Source organism: Sycon ciliatum, chromosome 5 (assembly GCF_964019385.1).
Source record: "Sycon ciliatum chromosome 5, ocSycCili1.1, whole genome shotgun sequence".
In the NCBI taxonomy this organism is placed as follows: domain Eukaryota; kingdom Metazoa; phylum Porifera; class Calcarea; order Leucosolenida; family Sycettidae; genus Sycon; species Sycon ciliatum.
In genome coordinates, this window is record NC_088647.1 from 23,793,146 (window position 1) to 23,810,139 (window position 16,994).

The 16,994-nt window shown below is 46.1% G+C and overlaps 2 protein-coding genes across 3 annotated transcripts; one reads left to right on the plus strand and one right to left on the minus strand.

Annotated features, from left to right (window-relative positions):
• The first annotated feature begins 596 nt into the window (after positions 1–596).
• On the plus strand, positions 597–11,524 carry LOC135818104 (uncharacterized). Of its 2 annotated transcripts, XM_065331431.1 has the most exons (11): positions 600–712; positions 791–855; positions 945–1,144; positions 4,644–4,812; positions 6,037–6,182; positions 6,839–6,994; positions 7,444–7,572; positions 8,094–8,224; positions 9,390–9,538; positions 9,923–10,041; positions 10,818–11,524. In XM_065331431.1, exons 3-11 carry the CDS (start codon positions 961–963, stop codon positions 11,027–11,029), a joined length of 1,395 nt encoding a protein of 464 aa, XP_065187503.1. In that variant the 5' UTR covers positions 600–712; positions 791–855; positions 945–960; the 3' UTR covers positions 11,030–11,524. The 2 variants fall into 2 exon arrangements, with proteins under 2 accessions (XP_065187502.1, XP_065187503.1); XM_065331430.1 differs by having other exon boundaries at positions 597–855.
• A 3,501-nt stretch (positions 11,525–15,025) lies between these two features.
• On the minus strand, positions 15,026–16,818 carry LOC135818106 (small ribosomal subunit protein eS27-like). The gene is made up of 4 exons (XM_065331432.1): positions 16,675–16,818; positions 16,450–16,558; positions 16,227–16,337; positions 15,026–15,105 (listed from the first exon to the last, which is right to left on the minus strand). The coding sequence occupies exons 1-4, from the start codon at positions 16,678–16,680 to the stop codon at positions 15,077–15,079; spliced, it is 255 nt and encodes an 84-aa protein (XP_065187504.1). The 5' UTR covers positions 16,681–16,818; the 3' UTR covers positions 15,026–15,076.
• Positions 16,819–16,994: the final 176 nt, after the last annotated feature.

Here is a 16,994-nt window from a genome sequence, read left to right on the forward strand (position 1 = left end):
CAAGACTTTGGAGATAATGGGCAAGCATGCGCACCGTGACGACGCCATGATTGCATGCATGCCTCGACGTCGACCATGATGACAGTGATGATGTACGGACCGCGCGCGCCGCGTACATAGACCCCTACTTGGCCCTAGGCCCTGCGAGTCGATGCATCATCACCATGATCATGACGATCATTATTACAATCATGTCCAGGACTCCCTTCACGGCTTCAGTTCAGTTCACTTCGCGAGGTGGCGCGCGTTGTATTATTACAGTCTTGTAGTTGTTGTTGTTGACTTTTATTTTACGTCTTCGGCTGTGTTTGTTATGCACTCATCGGATTCGTACAGCACATGGAAGCGCTGCCGGCACCGAAGCACGAAGCACGTGCTTCGGTGAAATGCCGGGTGCGGACTGTCGACATGTCGTCGACCATGATCAGGTGATTGCTGTCAATCGGAATCACACTCTTCGAGACTGACAGACTGACGCGTCGACATCCCAGGAATGACAGTCGAATACTAGTACAGTCATGTAAGTGTATGCTGGGCAAGATCGAAGCAACACGGCAAGAGTTGGTGGAAGTGCGAGCTAGCTATAAATATGGGGACCGTGCAGCCTCCACTGTCAGTCCACTCCAAGCCCTTCACCGACTGCGGCCCCAGTCTACCGACCCGTGGTCAACACAGACTGCAGCTTTAGCCGGGAAGAAAACGGACTAGCAAAGTAACGACTCGCGGACTGTCGCCTCTTCGCTAGTGGCAACTACAACGACTCTTTTCTTGTCCGGCGTTTTCCCATCAGTGTCACAGCGGCTGTACTAGAAGATCAAGGTGATCAAAGCTCAACCAGACAGTGCAGACAACTCTGTAAGCTGCTTAGCATGTCATTATTGAATTGATCGGTGACGGGAACCCTAAACCTACGATTGTTTCTATTTTGCTACCCGTTTTCCCAGTTCGGCAGCAGCAAGCATGGTTTTGCCAGTGGCATTTGTGGCCCTGTCGCTACTCCTTCGCCTTGGCGTTGGGCATGCTAAGACGGAGTGCCTACTGACTCCGAACGTAGGCGGTCGGCAGCCAGCGGAGGCATCAAAGTCGGACCCACTGCTGCGCTTCGACGCAAATAAAGTGCCAGTTCTCTGCGGTTCGACAGACGGTAAGCTGCGATCATAATCTGCGCACATCACAAGTATTATTATTATTATTATCGAACGGTCTCTGCTTGGATGACGACTACACCATAGCTCAGCGGTTAGAGCATCGCTGGCTACAAGCGAGGGTCCCTGGTTCGAGTCCTGGTGGTGACAGTCAATTTTTTCTTCAGACTTTTCCCGTTTGTCTCTTTCCCTCAAAACCAGTCAGTATTTTATGACTTGGGGCTCCCCGCGTGCTAGTTTGTACGTGAAGTGTGTGGGTTACAGTGAGGGCTGCGTCCCACCCGCCTGTGTGGATTCACAGGAAGTGTGAGTTACGAAGTCTGAAGAAAACGTTGAACGGTCTCTGCTTGGATGACGACTACACCATAGCTCAGCGGTTAGAGCATCGCTGGCTACAAGCGAGGGTCCCTGGTTCGAGTCCTGGTGGTGACAGTCAATTTTTCTTCAGACTTTTCCCGTTTGTCTCTTTCCCTCAAAACCAGTCAGTATTATTATTATTTTTTTTTTAAAAGAGGTCGGAGGCGGATAATACTTTAAAACGAAGGTAAGTTATGGGTCGCAAATATCCACGCAAACACACATCCAGTCATAATAAGGCACTTGTCATAAGTATCCGAACGTTTTCGGTCCCTTCTCATCAAGGATTATACAGGGAATGGCTCAAGCTGGAAAGACTAAAACTTATATAGCGTAAAGATAATTAGATAACAACACTCGTGACAATGTGGAAAATTATCAAGTTTAGCACGACACAAAACTCGAAGGAAAATAATAATAGTGACAACAACATAGTGAGCAAATTAAGTTACATTGTTACCACCTCGACGAGGAGTAACACCAAACAATTGTAGCGACAACACATTTTCTTTCTGTACGCAAAGTTCAGGATCTAATTTACGGATATATACAAAGCTTCTAACACAGCCAAATGTAACGCACATCTACCACGTGACAATATTGAGAAAACATTATCACTGTACAACTCACGACAATTGGTACGGGCTGACAGATGTTGCTTGATTGACGAAGTGCGATTCGAGAAGCCAAGTGAAAATACGGACTGATGAGGACGAACGTACAACGACAACGGAAGTGACAACAACAGTTAATATTCGAAAACGTGGTAGACCACGAAAACTAACCTCAATATCGGACACCGGACAAGTTGGAGTAAGAAGCTCAATAGAAATCCGCAATGGAGGAGACGTAACGGAAAGGACACCGGGTATCGCGCACCCAACGGTTAGTGTCAAGAAACGTGGAAGGCCGCGGAAACGCGAAGAGACAGATAGTGGTGATGCCACGAAGAGGCGAGATGACGGGACATTGGAGGAGACAACACCCAATGGAGCTAAGAATCGCACTTCGTCAATCAAGCAACATCTGTCAGCCCGTACCAATTGTCGTGAGTTGTACAGTGATAATGTTTTCTCAATATTGTCACGTGGTAGATGTGCGTTACATTTGGCTGTGTTAGAAGCTTTGTATATCCGTAAATTAGATCCTGAACTTTGCGTACAGAAAGAAAATGTGTTGTCGCTACAATTGTTTGGTGTTACTCCTCGTCGAGGTGGTAACAATGTAACTTAATTTGCTCACTATGTTGTTGTCACTATTATTATTTTCCTTCGAGTTTTGTGTCGTGCTAAACTTGATAATTTTCCACATTGTCACGAGTGTTGTTATCTAATTATCTTTACGCTATATAAGTTTTAGTCTTTCCAGCTTGAGCCATTCCCTGTATAATCCTTGATGAGAAGGGACCGAAAACGTTCGGATACTTATGACAAGTGCATTATTATTATTATTATTATTCTTTTATTCCATTTTTTTAAGTAGTACATGTACGTCATTTTTTCAGTGCATTGTAAACAAAAACGCCATGGTTTGTAGATCTACTACCAAGAGTTCATAAACAAGAGTATGCAACTGCGATCTCTTTTCTATGGGCCAGGTGCGCGGCGCACTGCCTTTATTACATCCGATTCAGCTGCAGTCCGCGCACTGCGGAAAAACAAACACCGCACTTTCCCTCTGGCTTGAAATGAACTTTCGTACGGAACTGGAGTTCACACGCCAAAATTTAGAGATTCCGTAGGCACTGGAACGATTCGAGCAAAAACGAATGGACTCGTACGAGAAATTTTGGGTTTGAGCGCATGCTTTCAGAGCGTGATGAAGGCAGCGTGCCGCGCACTGACCCATAACCACAGTTGCATACTCTTGTTTATGCACTCTTGATACTACCCGATATCAAGTGACTCAGACAATCACTGTCGTAAAATCGCTACACTACAGTCATGATGAACAGGCCATGGCCGGACCAACGTTTTGGCCACCAAACGTGTGTTTACCGCTCAGGAGGCCTTGTGTATACCCTCCTCCATGTCATACACAAAGTTTGAAAGGCTAGGGTACTAGTGACCGTATGGCCAATCAAGAACTGCTTCCGTCGTTCCTGAGTATTGCGTTTTAAGGCGAGATAATATCCCCATTGGGCATGACAAGTAATACTAATAGTCTGCAGCAGGGAGTAGTAAAATACCGGCATCTTACTACTCCCTGGTCTGCAGGGTCGTAGCACCCGATCCGGCCGCTCTGGCCATGGCCAGACCATATTTTGAGAACGTCGATCCACACAACTCATGCAAACTACGGGGTTTTCCATCAATAGTACTCATTCAATCCCGTCAATGTATCCCACTTGGCCGGACCACCTGAAATCTTGGTGCTATATGGCCCTCGCCTGGGCTCTACAACAACGAAGAACAAAGAAACACTTAATCCGTTAAAGTAAAAGAGGAAAAAAAAAAGAAGAAAAAGACTCGGAGGCTGTTCTGAGTCTTCTGACACCTCCAATTAGCCCATAATGCCGGCAACAAAATTGGCATAATTTGGGGCCTTTTCTGGTATGTTTCATGCATGATTGATATGTGGATGAAGAAATGGAGCAGAACTCAAGGTAGTGCCTGCCATAAGGTGTGTATAGTTCTGCCCATTTCTCTGCTTTTGGGAGCAGAAGTTTCCAGCTTTTCGAGCATTATCAGCGAAGGACTACCTCCAATGGAGAATTCACTCGCCTGGCTGAACAGTCCAGTACATATTGGCTGACCCGAGCTGGGCTGAAACCGAGTGCGACAAATACCATGGAAATGCTACGGAAATTAACTTAGTGAACCCATACCAGCCTAGCAATGCACTCAGTGCAAAGCGAAAGCTCAACGGACCTTTCTTCCATGTCTGAAGCAAACATACAGTACCATGTGTATGGTAGCCTAACTAGATGATTTGTAAGTACCGGCAAAGGCATAATATTATGGAAATAAAGTCTGAATGAATGAATGCATGGTTGAATGAATGAATGAATGTATGAATGGATGGATGGATGGATGAATGGATGAATGAATGGATTGGATGGAGCCGGCATGCCCTTCTACAAAATGTACGCTCTGTGTTTGTACATGTACGTGTATGCATATGGACCGGTCGCCGAATCAGATGGACAATCGCATCGCGAACTGGAAGTGACAGTCACCGTCCTGGACGAGAACTGCTATTTCTTCTACGATGCCGACATCATTGTCGTCCAGGCAAACACCGCCGGACACGAGAGCCGGAACTGCTCCGCCGTCATGCTGACCGACAATCACAACGGCGACGACGGAACGTAAGAGTGTGACACAAAGTGGTGTGGGTTATCATGGCACTCTCTGAAAATCATCGTTGCGTGTACTGCCTTCTGGCCGGCTGACTATGTTGTTGCTCTGTGTGTGTGTGTGTGTGTGTGTGTGTGTGTGTGTGTATGTGTGTGTGTATGTGTGTGTGTCACTGTGTGTGTGTGTGTGTGTATGTGTGTGTGTATGTGTGTGTGTGTGTGTGTGTGTGTGTGTGTGTGTGTGTGTGTGTGTGTGTGTGTGTGTGTGTGTGTGTGTGTGTGTGTGTGTGTGTGTGTGTGTGTGTGTGTGTGTGTGTGTGTGTGTGGACATGTATGTGGACATGTATGTGTGTATGTGTTGCGTTAGTACACCACTACACCAGTACATGATAAAAGCTTGCATCATGTTTCCATGGTAACTTAGTTAAAAAAATAGTTAAAAATTTAAAGGAGCTGAGGCCAGAGGCCATTGTCGGTTTATCTTGTGAATTTGATTCCTTTTTGGGGGGTCCTGAAGGGTCTTGTTTGAAGTTGTTTCTTCAGATGTTGTGCACATGTTTCCTGCTCAGATTTAAATTCAGAACAGTCCTATCAAGGTCCTTCACTTCACGAGATTAAACCGGGGGCTGAGGTTAAGGGGTATTTTTTATCTTCTGTATCTCGAGTACTTTTTGGGGCATTGAATGTCCTTGTTTCTTCGGGTGTTGTGCATGCTTTTGCTGCTCAGATAAGTTACTTTCAGAACAGTCACAGTAAAGGGTCACGGACAACACTTCACTCCAGGAGAATCATACTTCATAGTAGTAATGGGCCATTCACACTACGCCCAAAACGTGGCGTACGTGAAGTTTCGTCCGGATAGCCATGACAACATGGAACGTGGCGGGAAAATCGCACCCCCGATACGAAAACGTAGACGACGTATCCAGACCCCTGTACCGAGTTTCATACTGTCGTTCCCAGCAGTTTGTGTCCAAAAGAAGCTGTACACACAGTTGTACGAGTAACGTGTGCGTGCCTGTGTGAATGCACCTGCATGAAAACGACGTCTGCCAGTATGTCGTATTCCAAAACGTGACGCGTATTGTAACGTAGTATGAATAGCCTATAAGGGGCGAGGCTAGGGGTCATTTTCATCCTCTGTATCTCATGTTTCGAATTTGATCCATTTGTGGAGTATGGAATCAATGTCCTTGTTTCTTCGGGTATTCTGCATATGTTATGTATGCTGCTCAGATTCACATTCAGGACGGTTGTGCCTGGCGAATACTTGGACGAACGGTTCCCTCACGAGCCCCGTCCCAGCGTCATCCAGTTCAGCGTTCTGAAGCAAGACACGTGCCATTGCTTTCAGGGCATCACCACCCAGTTCTATTTCAAGGGTAAGCTGGAGAGAGGTCTGACGGCAGTTGCCCGGGAACTGCGGCATATCACATAAACACATACTTGTACATGTATGAACGGATAAACAAATTGTTTAGGGGTCGTCCATATAATTATGTATGTACCAGTATTATAAAAAGAATCCTGGTGGTTCAACTCGGATGGTGAGCCAATTAAATTATGGTGAAAAAGGAGAAGGACAAAATGTTACGAGTTATAACTAACTGTCCACCAACTCAGAACTGTCATAGCTGTCATAACTCGTAACATTTTGTCCTTCTCCTTTTCACCATAATCCTGGTGGTTACAGTCATTTTTATTTCACTTCAGAAAACATTTATATGTGTACTGTACATGGAATGCAGAAGTAGGAACGGTGACACACTTGCGACTTTGCTGTTAACATCGCATTCAAATTCAATGCTGATGTGTTTTGTATGCAGTCGGGTGGCACAAGTACTGGTACTGGTTTCACTCATGTACCGCACACTTTGAAGTTTGAATGCACTGCATCATCATGCACCACTCGTAAATCTATACTGCATGTGTGGTATGTTCAAAGCATAATGCCGCATCACGTTATGCCGGACGCGCACACATTCCCTGCAGTCTTAAAATTAACGGCACAGTGTACATGTGATTGGCTTGCTTACAGATGATCCATACCGTGGGAAGGATCCGTGTAAGGACTGCGGTTCCAGCAGCGACACACAGATGTTTGACTGCACACCGTTCTCTAGCCCATCGGCACCCGGCGGTTCACCCATCAAGTGCAGTGCCAATCTGACAGTCGTGCGCAATGCATCGTGCGGTGGGTACTATCTTCTACTGGAGAACCTCGTGTACTTCAGCCCACACTTCCCCCTCTTTTCCAGCCCGATCGCAATATGGCATGTGGTAATTACAAGCTCAGTTTCCTGGCCTGGAGATGTAAATCAGCACCGGCTCAGAAATGGATAATCCCCCCCCCCCCCCTCTTTCACTCTCCACCTATTGCCCCTACATACTTGCGTACTTCATGCAATGTGTGACATGAATGTCTAGCCTATCGGGATGCTTCGTGTTTTGGAGAGGTGGTGGGGGATTGAGCAGCTAGCTGTGTGGGGCTGTTGGCCAGTGCAGTGGCCCATGGCTTCCATGAGCACACAATCATAGTCTGAAGTACAGCAGCAAACATCAACAATCATCTACCTGGGGGGGGGGGGGGGGGCGTAACTATTTTTTTAACCCTTATTGTGCACATGTGTTTTGTTGAAAAAGACTCTGATGCACCGCCTCAGCCGCAAATCCGCTGCAGACCAGACTGCATGAATGGAGGGACCTGTGTCAAGTCAGGCCAGTGTGTATGTGCCCCTGGCTGGGTCGGTGCCTTGTGCGAGAAGAGACTCGGTGAGTACGCAGTCATGTAGAACATGCCTTGAAGTACATGAACCTCGACTGGGATTCATACTACATGTCGGGTACAGTCAGACCTCGCTTATCCGCACAGATGCGTTTTCCACAAAAAACCGGATAGGCGAGGATAATCGAACACACATACTGTATGTATGCATGGCAAATGCTGTAAATCGGTAACCAACGATTTTCTTCAGGATGGCGAGGGATCCGGATAAAAGAGGGCTGGATAAGCGAGGTCTGACTGTATCGGTATGCGGAGAGATGGGTGGGTTCAATTCAGCAAGGCTAGAACCCGGGACCGAACCCCCCCCCCCTCCCCCAGCTATTGACCTCTACCCAATTTTGTTATCTCTAGTTGGACAGACTATAAGCTACAGAACTTTACCAACCGGTATGTAACTGTTAGACCGAGGACTGACTAGCCATTGCTATGGATGTGTACAAGCCATGAGCGGTATTGACACAGCTGACACAGCTGACACAGCTGACACATTTGTTGGGTTATTGTGCAGATCCTGAACCAGTGAAGTGCGACAAACCTGAGCCGACGCCGTGTGCGGAGATGGGTCCATTCTACCGGCCGGCACAGCCCAAGCGCTCGCCAATGTGCGCGTCGGATCCTAACTTCAACACCAGCACCGTGGTAAGCCTGGGGCCCGTGTGTATGCACGCAGCAGTATGGCCAGTGTATCATTCAAGCCTCTAAGGCAGCCGGCAGTCAACTTCGCTAATAATTAACGACAGAATGTCCATGCCCAGAGCAAAGTCCCATCTTACTGTAGCCACACACTCCGCGCTAACACTGCACTGCTAGCCCCTGCCTTCAACAACCACACACTCTGCACACAGCCCCCTGCCTAACTACCGGTAACATACCACCGCTAGCCCCCACAGTCTCACACAGCTTCTTTATACCACCCTCTCCTGGCATATATACCGGCATGGTCGGCACCTGATCTTCATGTTGCCTGATGATTGCGTGAGCATGAAACTTGAACGGTAGCAGCAAACAAGCCTTGATTGTCCTTGTTGTTCTGTTGTCTAACTGTAATATATCATTATAATGAGACTTCGGGCATAAGGACACTTTTCTGGTGCCCCGCCGAGTGTCGTTACACGCAAAGTTGACAGTACACTACCTACACGTAGCTGTATGCATAGCAATGTTACTACTACTACTACCCCATCCATGATGTCACATGACCTAGGTCCTTCCATATCGGGGGCGCCGGAAGGTATTTTAGGGTGGTACCGCCTGAAGTGCAATTTACTTGCGGGATTGAGGTGGCTGCTCTGAAAATTTCCGATACTTTACAGCCCAAATCAGTTATTGATTCACAGGTCACCTGGTGCAAAGAGTGGTATGGTAAACAGCTCAGTGATCGGAGCGTGTCCGACGCCCCTGCACATAAAAGCTGACTTCATACTCGTTGACGGTCACATGATCTACGAGTGGCACAATAATCATGCTGCCAGGTACTAGTATGTGACCTAAGCTAACGGACACAACGTAGATTCACGTGCGCGGTACAGTCAAGCTGTAGCCGTAGCTAGCCAGTTTTAGTCCTACTGTGCATATATACTGCGGCATTGATGGTATCTGATGTCGATGGTGGTACAATGTGTATATGTTTGCACGGTTGAGCCCGCCTTGTTATACCCTTCATTTTGAGGTACATCTTGTATTTTACACATGGTTTTCTACATTACATAACTCTCGATATAACGTAATTATTGCGTGGTCCCAGAGATTACGTTATATGGAGAGTAGACCTGTATTATGTTCTGCTGGTGTGCTACACATCCAGATGAAGATGAAGTTCACCCTGCGTGTGCAAGATGACACTGACTGTACTCCCCTGGCCAACATGCCAGTGGATCTCTGGCACGCCAACTCCCTGGGGAAATACATGGACAATGACTGCCGCTCGGCTGAAGTCACTGATGAAAATGGCATGTAAGAATTCGAAGATACGATGTGATGAACAGTTGATGGTAATTAACTCCTGGCCACATCAGTATCAGGAGTGCCAGTATTGATTTCTTTTCTTATTGCAAGCTAAGTTAACACATGCCAATGGGTCTACTGTGAATACAATGAGGACTTGAAGTAAATCCTACGTTTTAACGAGTGACATGTACTCGTTAAAATGTGTTATGTGCGGATATGCCTGAAGAGTCGTGAAGACTGCAATATTGCTAACGTATCTTCTCGTTAACGTATGGATTTTGGACAATCGTTAAATTTGCGACTCGTTATAACAACATGTCTTACAGTATCTTGTACAGTCTGTAGTATGCATGCTTCTGTTTGTTTTCGTCTCCTCATTCCCTTTGTTAGGCTGACTGTGGAGACGGTGTACCCGATGAACTACACCGGCAGACCGCACCACATCCACATCTTTGTGCACAACACGTCACAGTGCCACGACCGACTTGTCATCCAGGGCTATTTCCTCGGTGAGTGTGCGGGCTCTTGCAAAGCGAAGAAAGTCATGGAGAAACCAGTATAGGAAATCCTTTTTGAACGTGTTGACTGCAGTTAGAGAATGTCAGCTCACACCACCACTTGCTCGGATACAAGACTAACAAACAAGCAAGTGCAGCCATAAGTGGAAGCTACGTACATGCAGCACTACATTACACTGTAACACCGGAAAGTCTAACGTTTTAACGACCAATTTTTTCGTTATTTGAAAAAACGTTATCACTAGATGTCTGTGTAAAGTTGCGCATACAGATGGGTGGCTAGGTAGCCATCGTTAAACTTTCTGCACGTATTCATGCCAAAACTACAAAAAAAAACGTTTAACCTTTTGGTCATCACACTTTCCGGTTTTACAGTATACAGTGTACGTGCAGCCGCATTCAAGTTGGCTGTATGTGTCTAGTCCAACTACCTGTGGATGTATGCCGTTTGTAGCTGAGCCGCCTGTCTGTTCTGGAGGAAGCATCTTGCAGTACAGTGAGGTGCGTGCTGAATGGCCAGCCAGCAAAGCGTGATGGTTTGAATGCCCGAGTGCATGCCCCCCCCCCCCCCCCCCCTGAATAGATGTTCTCTAATAGTAACATGCACAATTCCTGAGGAGTGTGTCAAAAGTGTGTGCCTTTTTTAAAATACAGTGTTTAGAGCCTGATGTTAGAACGCCGGAGTTTCTCGGCTTGGCATACCCAGCTGGAAACACATTCTTGCAGTAGACAAATCATGATATTCCCCTTGCCCTGTCTTGTCACAGGTGATCCGCTGCGCAGCCCGCGCAAGGAGGCATGCCGGGCGTGTCACTCGGACGACCCGCGCCTCTCCATGGAGTGCACAACGTCGGGCCAGCTGATGGAATGCTCCTACACGGCGACTCTGCAGCGGTACCGCGAAAGACCGGGCTGTGCTGCCAGGCCACACACACACATGGGTAGGAAACGTCATCGCATCCCGACAGTCGTTCATTGATCGAGGAAGAGGTTGTTCACAGGTTTCCACGCAGTTGCTCAGAAAGCCTCACAACGTGCACATGTCAACGGCAATCTTCATCATCTCTGCGGCTGTTTCGTGTATGATTATACTATTCAATATTCTGCCGTGGAGCCTTTCCCAGTACAGAATGATAAATAAAATGTAGGATTTAATACAGTCGCGTGCCAGTTTCCCGGCACCCTCGGGACGGAACGGTGTTGGATAAATGAATGTCCTCGGATAACTGAAGCTGCATCTTCTGTTTAAATCACACATCAACAGGACTGAAGAGCTTGATTTCACCTTTACTCTCAAATCTCAAATTCTCTATTGCATTTACTGTAGTACCATCAATAGACCATCACAGTCGCCATGCTTGTTTACTACCTACTTGAAGTAGTATAATTATAGACTGACTTGTATGCAACATTCATGATCAATGCTCACTGTCCACATTTACTTGAAGCAGGACTGTAAGAGTATACTGTATAACATTGTAATTAAATTTTTAGGTGTAGTGAAATTTCGGTATCAGGAACCTGCCAGGTTTCAGGTGTAATGAAGGATTAGGTGACCAGCTGCAGCGTTCCCTGCACCTACAGCGCATACTCCAGTGCCATTTGGGTGTTAAATCTAAATTTAGGTGCCTGGGTTCTCTACCGAAATTTAAGTTACACCGAAAATAACGCGTTACACAGTACAGTGTATGAGCTGTCAGTATTTTTCTGCAAATTCAGCCCCGATATGTACCGCAAGATTTGCGCATACTCCAAAGAATGTTCCCGCGGGGGACAGTTCTGGGCTGCGTTCGTTTTCAGCTACCTGGTAAGGTAGAGTGGAGTCAGTGCACGAACGCTGTAGCCTGTTCTCCTGGATTTAATAATTATTTTTCACGATAAGTACAGCAGAGTCGCGCGCGTTGTTTCCAAGGGGTTAGCCTGGGACGTTCCTATTTTTTCAGCAATCTGGCTGCGTTCTTATAGCACGTTCTTAGTACCACGATCCATACTGGATCATATGTATTCCACAAGCTGCCAGAAAACCAACACCGCCGGTCTTATAGGCTATTCATACTACGTTACAATACGCGTCACGTTTTGGAATACGACGTACTGGCAGACGTCGTTTTCATGCAGGTGCATTCACACAGGCATGTACACGCTGCTCGTACAGCTGTGTGTACAGCTTCTTTTGGACACAAACTGCCAAGAACGACAGAATGAAACTTGGTACAGGGGTCCGGATACGTCGTCTACGTTTTCGTATCAGGGGTACGATTTTCCCGCCACGGTCCATGTTGTCATGGCTATCCGGACGAAAACGTCACGTACGCGACGTTTTTGGTGTAGTGTGAGTGGCCCATTAGCTTTAGAAGTTTAGGCTGTGGCGTTCTTAGAATTTCAGGCTGGACGTTCTTGGGCTCCACATTCTTCAGCGTGCGACTCTACTGTATGTACGTGAAATGTTTTTCTTCTGCATGGAGTTGTGTACAACCAAGAGTACATGAACTTTTCATGTACTCTTGGTACAACCCATTGATTTGTATTCTACGATAAACCAGCCCCCATGACGTTTCTAAGCTGCAGCTTCAACGCTATGTGGGTGATCAAGGTATCAAGAGTACGGAAAAAAATAGCGTTACCATTGTTTGCTAAGGATAACGATCTCCTAAAATTGAACCGTTTTTATGCTCACTCATTCCCTCAATAGAGAGGTTCCGCATAACGTAATTACGTTAGTAAAAAACGTAGTCGATCTACGGAAAGTCTTACGTAAACTGCATGGGCATCTGTGTTCCGCCATACAGAGTTTTCAAATCACGTAGCTGCCCTTGGCAACTCCGAACGCGGCAGTGTACGACCAGATCGACCTGGGGAGAGAGTCATAAATGTGTACCCTAATCCACTTACGGACCAGCTACGTTATCAGAGCCCCCTATCTACGCACTCTATACATAGACAACTTTCCGTAAGTGGAGTGCAAACTCGCGGATTCACGGGTTTTTCCCGCCCACTAACGTAAAGTTGCTCAACCTTACGTAGTGCGGAACCTCTCTATTAGCAACATCTAGAACTGAGAGGATGAAATCAAGCACTTCCCATCTGATCATGCACGAACTGCAGTCGAGTTGTGCGCCGAAGCACACCCAGCCTGAAATGCCAAGTTGGTTTCATGGCAGCTTTGGGATACATACCGTATGTCAGCGCCTTTAAAGCCATGGCCTTACATTCGAAACATCGCTGCTTTCCTAGCTATTTTAGATGCAAAATGACTTGCCCACTACGCCATGCCATAAAAGTCAAAGTCCACATAGAAATTTCAATCTAAAACCACTTGTTCACCCTTCCTGCTGGTCTGCAGGTTTGTTAGCATAGTACTAATTCCTTCATTTTTACAAAACATACTTCAAATATACATTCATTTATGTTACTGTGTCATCATCTATGTGTCATGCGCTACTTGATGTACCAGCCTGCTATGCCGGATACCGCCAGTCATGCACCGACCAGGCGCCAAGCGTGAACTGATGGTGGTGGCGGTGAGAAGGAGAGCTCTTGTGTCAGAACTTTGCAGCCTAGAGAGTGTGTGTGGGCAGGCGTGTGTTTACCACCATATTGCCAGGTGTGTCTTTACCACCATATCAACCATAAGTACAGCTACAGTGGTGTCTTCAACTTCATTTATGAGGCCCATGGCTTTATAACTGAGACTGGCTTTATAATCGAATATACCTCCATGGCTTTAAAGGTATGGACATACGGTAATATTATTAGGATTGGGTACGAATTGTTTTTAAGAAAGTGTTAAACGCAGCCAGATTGTTGAAAAATAAGGGCGCGTTTGGTTGGTACGAACTAGAACAGAATTCACCAGAACAGCGCGTTTGGTTGGGACTGCACCTGTTCTGGGTCGGCCAGAACATGTTCTGCTTGTTTCGGCCTCGAGGCCGGAGCAGACCGAGCAGTTTCACTTTTTCACAGTGAAACCTGGCGGGAACATCGATTTTGGTCCCAAATGATCACGTGTATACGCTTTTGGGTTGGACTTGTCGTACCGTACACAGTGACCATGGTGACCCATACACATTTTGAAGAATGCATCAAGTTTGGCATATTTTTCACAAAAAATATGCTCTGTTTCTGGAGTACCGTTTGGTTGGCATGAGGCTGCTCCATGTGCACCAGCTGTTCGATCCTGTTCTAGATCGTACCAACCAAACGCACCCTAAGACAGCCCAGGCTAACCAACCCCTGGAAACAACGCACATCTCTACTGTAGCTCAAGGAAATCAAGAGAAAACAAGTCATGCAACCCAGAGTATCCTGTATTTAGCTTCTGACTTTTCTGAATGGGTGTCAAATTACAGCGAAATACTGGGATTACATCACATTTGATGCAGTGGTACAGTGCGTACACCGGAGCCACTGTTGAGCAGAAAAAGATCTGCTTGGATAGTTCTTGCACACACCACCTGACCAAAAATAATGTAATACCGGAATGTCGACGTGACAGCAACGATCAAACCATCCGAGCTGCACTCTGGGTTTCATGCACTCTTCAATTCGCATTATCACTCATGCGAGGAACATTGCAACATGAAAATGAAGTCAACACTACACTCTTGAGAGTTATGCTCTTGCTGCATACCGTATTTCCCAGATTATAAGTTGCAACCCATGTTTAATTCTGAACCAAATTGTATGAATACATTCACATGAGTAGGAGGTAACTGGATTGTAAGTGGCACCCCTTCTTTGTTTTATAGGGTAGAAAGGTGAGACTTGCATTCGGGGAAATACGGTACGTAGGCTACAAAGTTTCAGACTGACCAAGTGATACTGCCTCTACATAGCATGAACGCAGAGCAGGACTCAACAACCACCTTTGGCATGGTCAAAAGTCACTCAAAGACCTCTCGGTCTGAACACATCACTAAACCCCACACCAACATGCACCAGCATATACCAACCGAAACAAAGGCCAAGCGATTGGTTTGCTTTTTTCAACAGCCGTGTTATTGGTGGCAAAACATACTTTCAGCGTTTAATGCTGCTTTCTGCGGAAGGAGCAGCCTGTAAAACAAAACAGAAGAGAAAGGCAAACATAGACCTTATCAGTATTCAGTCAGAGTCAGTATTCTTGGCAAACGGAGAAGTTTTTATGACTACAACAAAGCATCACTATAGCCAATGACAAAGTGCATGTGAAGAAGTGGTTTTATTATTATTATTATTATTATTATTAGTATTAACTTTTATTTTACTAGGGTTTTGATTCGAACGACGTGCTAGTATTACAAAGCCAGCCAATAAGTGGCCAGCGGGCGCATAGAAGTGAGTTTACGGTAATGTATGTGAACCTCGTATCACTACAAGGGATATATTCTCATAGCCATACTGATCCTAGAGCAGTAGGCAGAATTTCGGACCAAACAACAACCAGGTCCAGTGTTCTAGAATGCCAAGATCTTGACGATTGTGCTCAGAACCAACGGATAGCATTTTGATTGGGCCAACAATGCTGTCTAATTTTCTGCTTCCCGCGTCTACACACAGAGTGCAGTCTTGTAAACATACAACTAAATATAGCGCTCTTCAAGACTGAGCACTTTACAAATCGAGGTAGCATGCGCGCAGTCCAGTTATTTGTTGTATAAATATTCAAAATGTGCTGGTTGTTAGAGTACCATGCTGCCAGCAATTGGTGCAAAAACATGCTGTGTATGATTCGCAGTTAGGTACATTTGTGGAAATTGTCACAAAACTACCAACTGGCTTCGCAAATTTGCTCGCAGAGTAATAGCATCTGCGATGACAGAAGATCCAGGGTGTGTTGGTCATCACTACTACTACTAGTATTTGTTTCCCCAGTTACCTTCCTTGAACTAATTTTTATTATCATGATTTACAAACATTACTCCTGAAAATATTTTGTGCAAAAATAATTGATAGCAGTGAAAATGTCTCATCTTATCGTTTTGTGGTGTCAATTAAGCACCCAGGGTTCAGAGGTAAAATGCTACTATGACCACCAAAATTTCACAAAATGACATTATTCATATCAGGGCTAGAATCACGGCATCGAGAACTATTTCCCTTTCTTGGAGTGGCAAGCAGCACACAAGGACGCACGCATGCATACGAACCAAACGCACGGTACTATTTCACCTACGACAGGGCTAAGCCAAACTTACCCTCGATCAAACGAGCACGTCCACCAGTAGGCTGGCAGAGAATAGTGGAGCAGCTTTTGCAGACAACCACTGTTTGAGCATGGCTAAAGACGGTTGTGATCTTGTAGCATCCTATACAGTACAAAAACACAAGTGAAAGTCCCCGACACGAATCGATAAAATTTTACCCTGGACCTATTCAACAGCGTCAACCACCAATCGCCACTATGCTCCACAAGCATACCTCGGCACTTAACATCCATGAAGAATGAGTTCGGGCTTTGCACAAGGCGCTTCAGCTTGTGCTTTTGCTGCTCAGACTTGGCAGTCGGGCAAAGGAGATCGCGTGCGAGCTAAGGCACAAACCGACGAGAAATAGCTCTCAGAGACATGTCCAACAGCTTACGGCATCCTTTCATTCTAATCCAGAGTCGAAAACTGGCCCTAACATCCTAGAAAATCGACTTACAGGCATCTTTGCACTTCTTGCAGCTTGCAAGGATGGCACGGCAGAGAAAGAGAACGAACTCAAACAGCAGCAGCCATTTTGTCGCCCCGCAAGAAATATACGAAAACGGGAGTTTGCATGACGTCACATGATATTGCGCTTTTCCGATGCAACACGTAGCCTACATGCATTGTGTAGGTCACCGAGAGTGGGTGCACTAGCGACTCGCGCACCCGTTGCAGCATTTTTTGCAATCCTCCACTTTGACGTCACGTACGTATACTTCGAGAACTGCACAAAAAATAGCAGGTCCACATAAAAATGTATAATGAACTGAACTG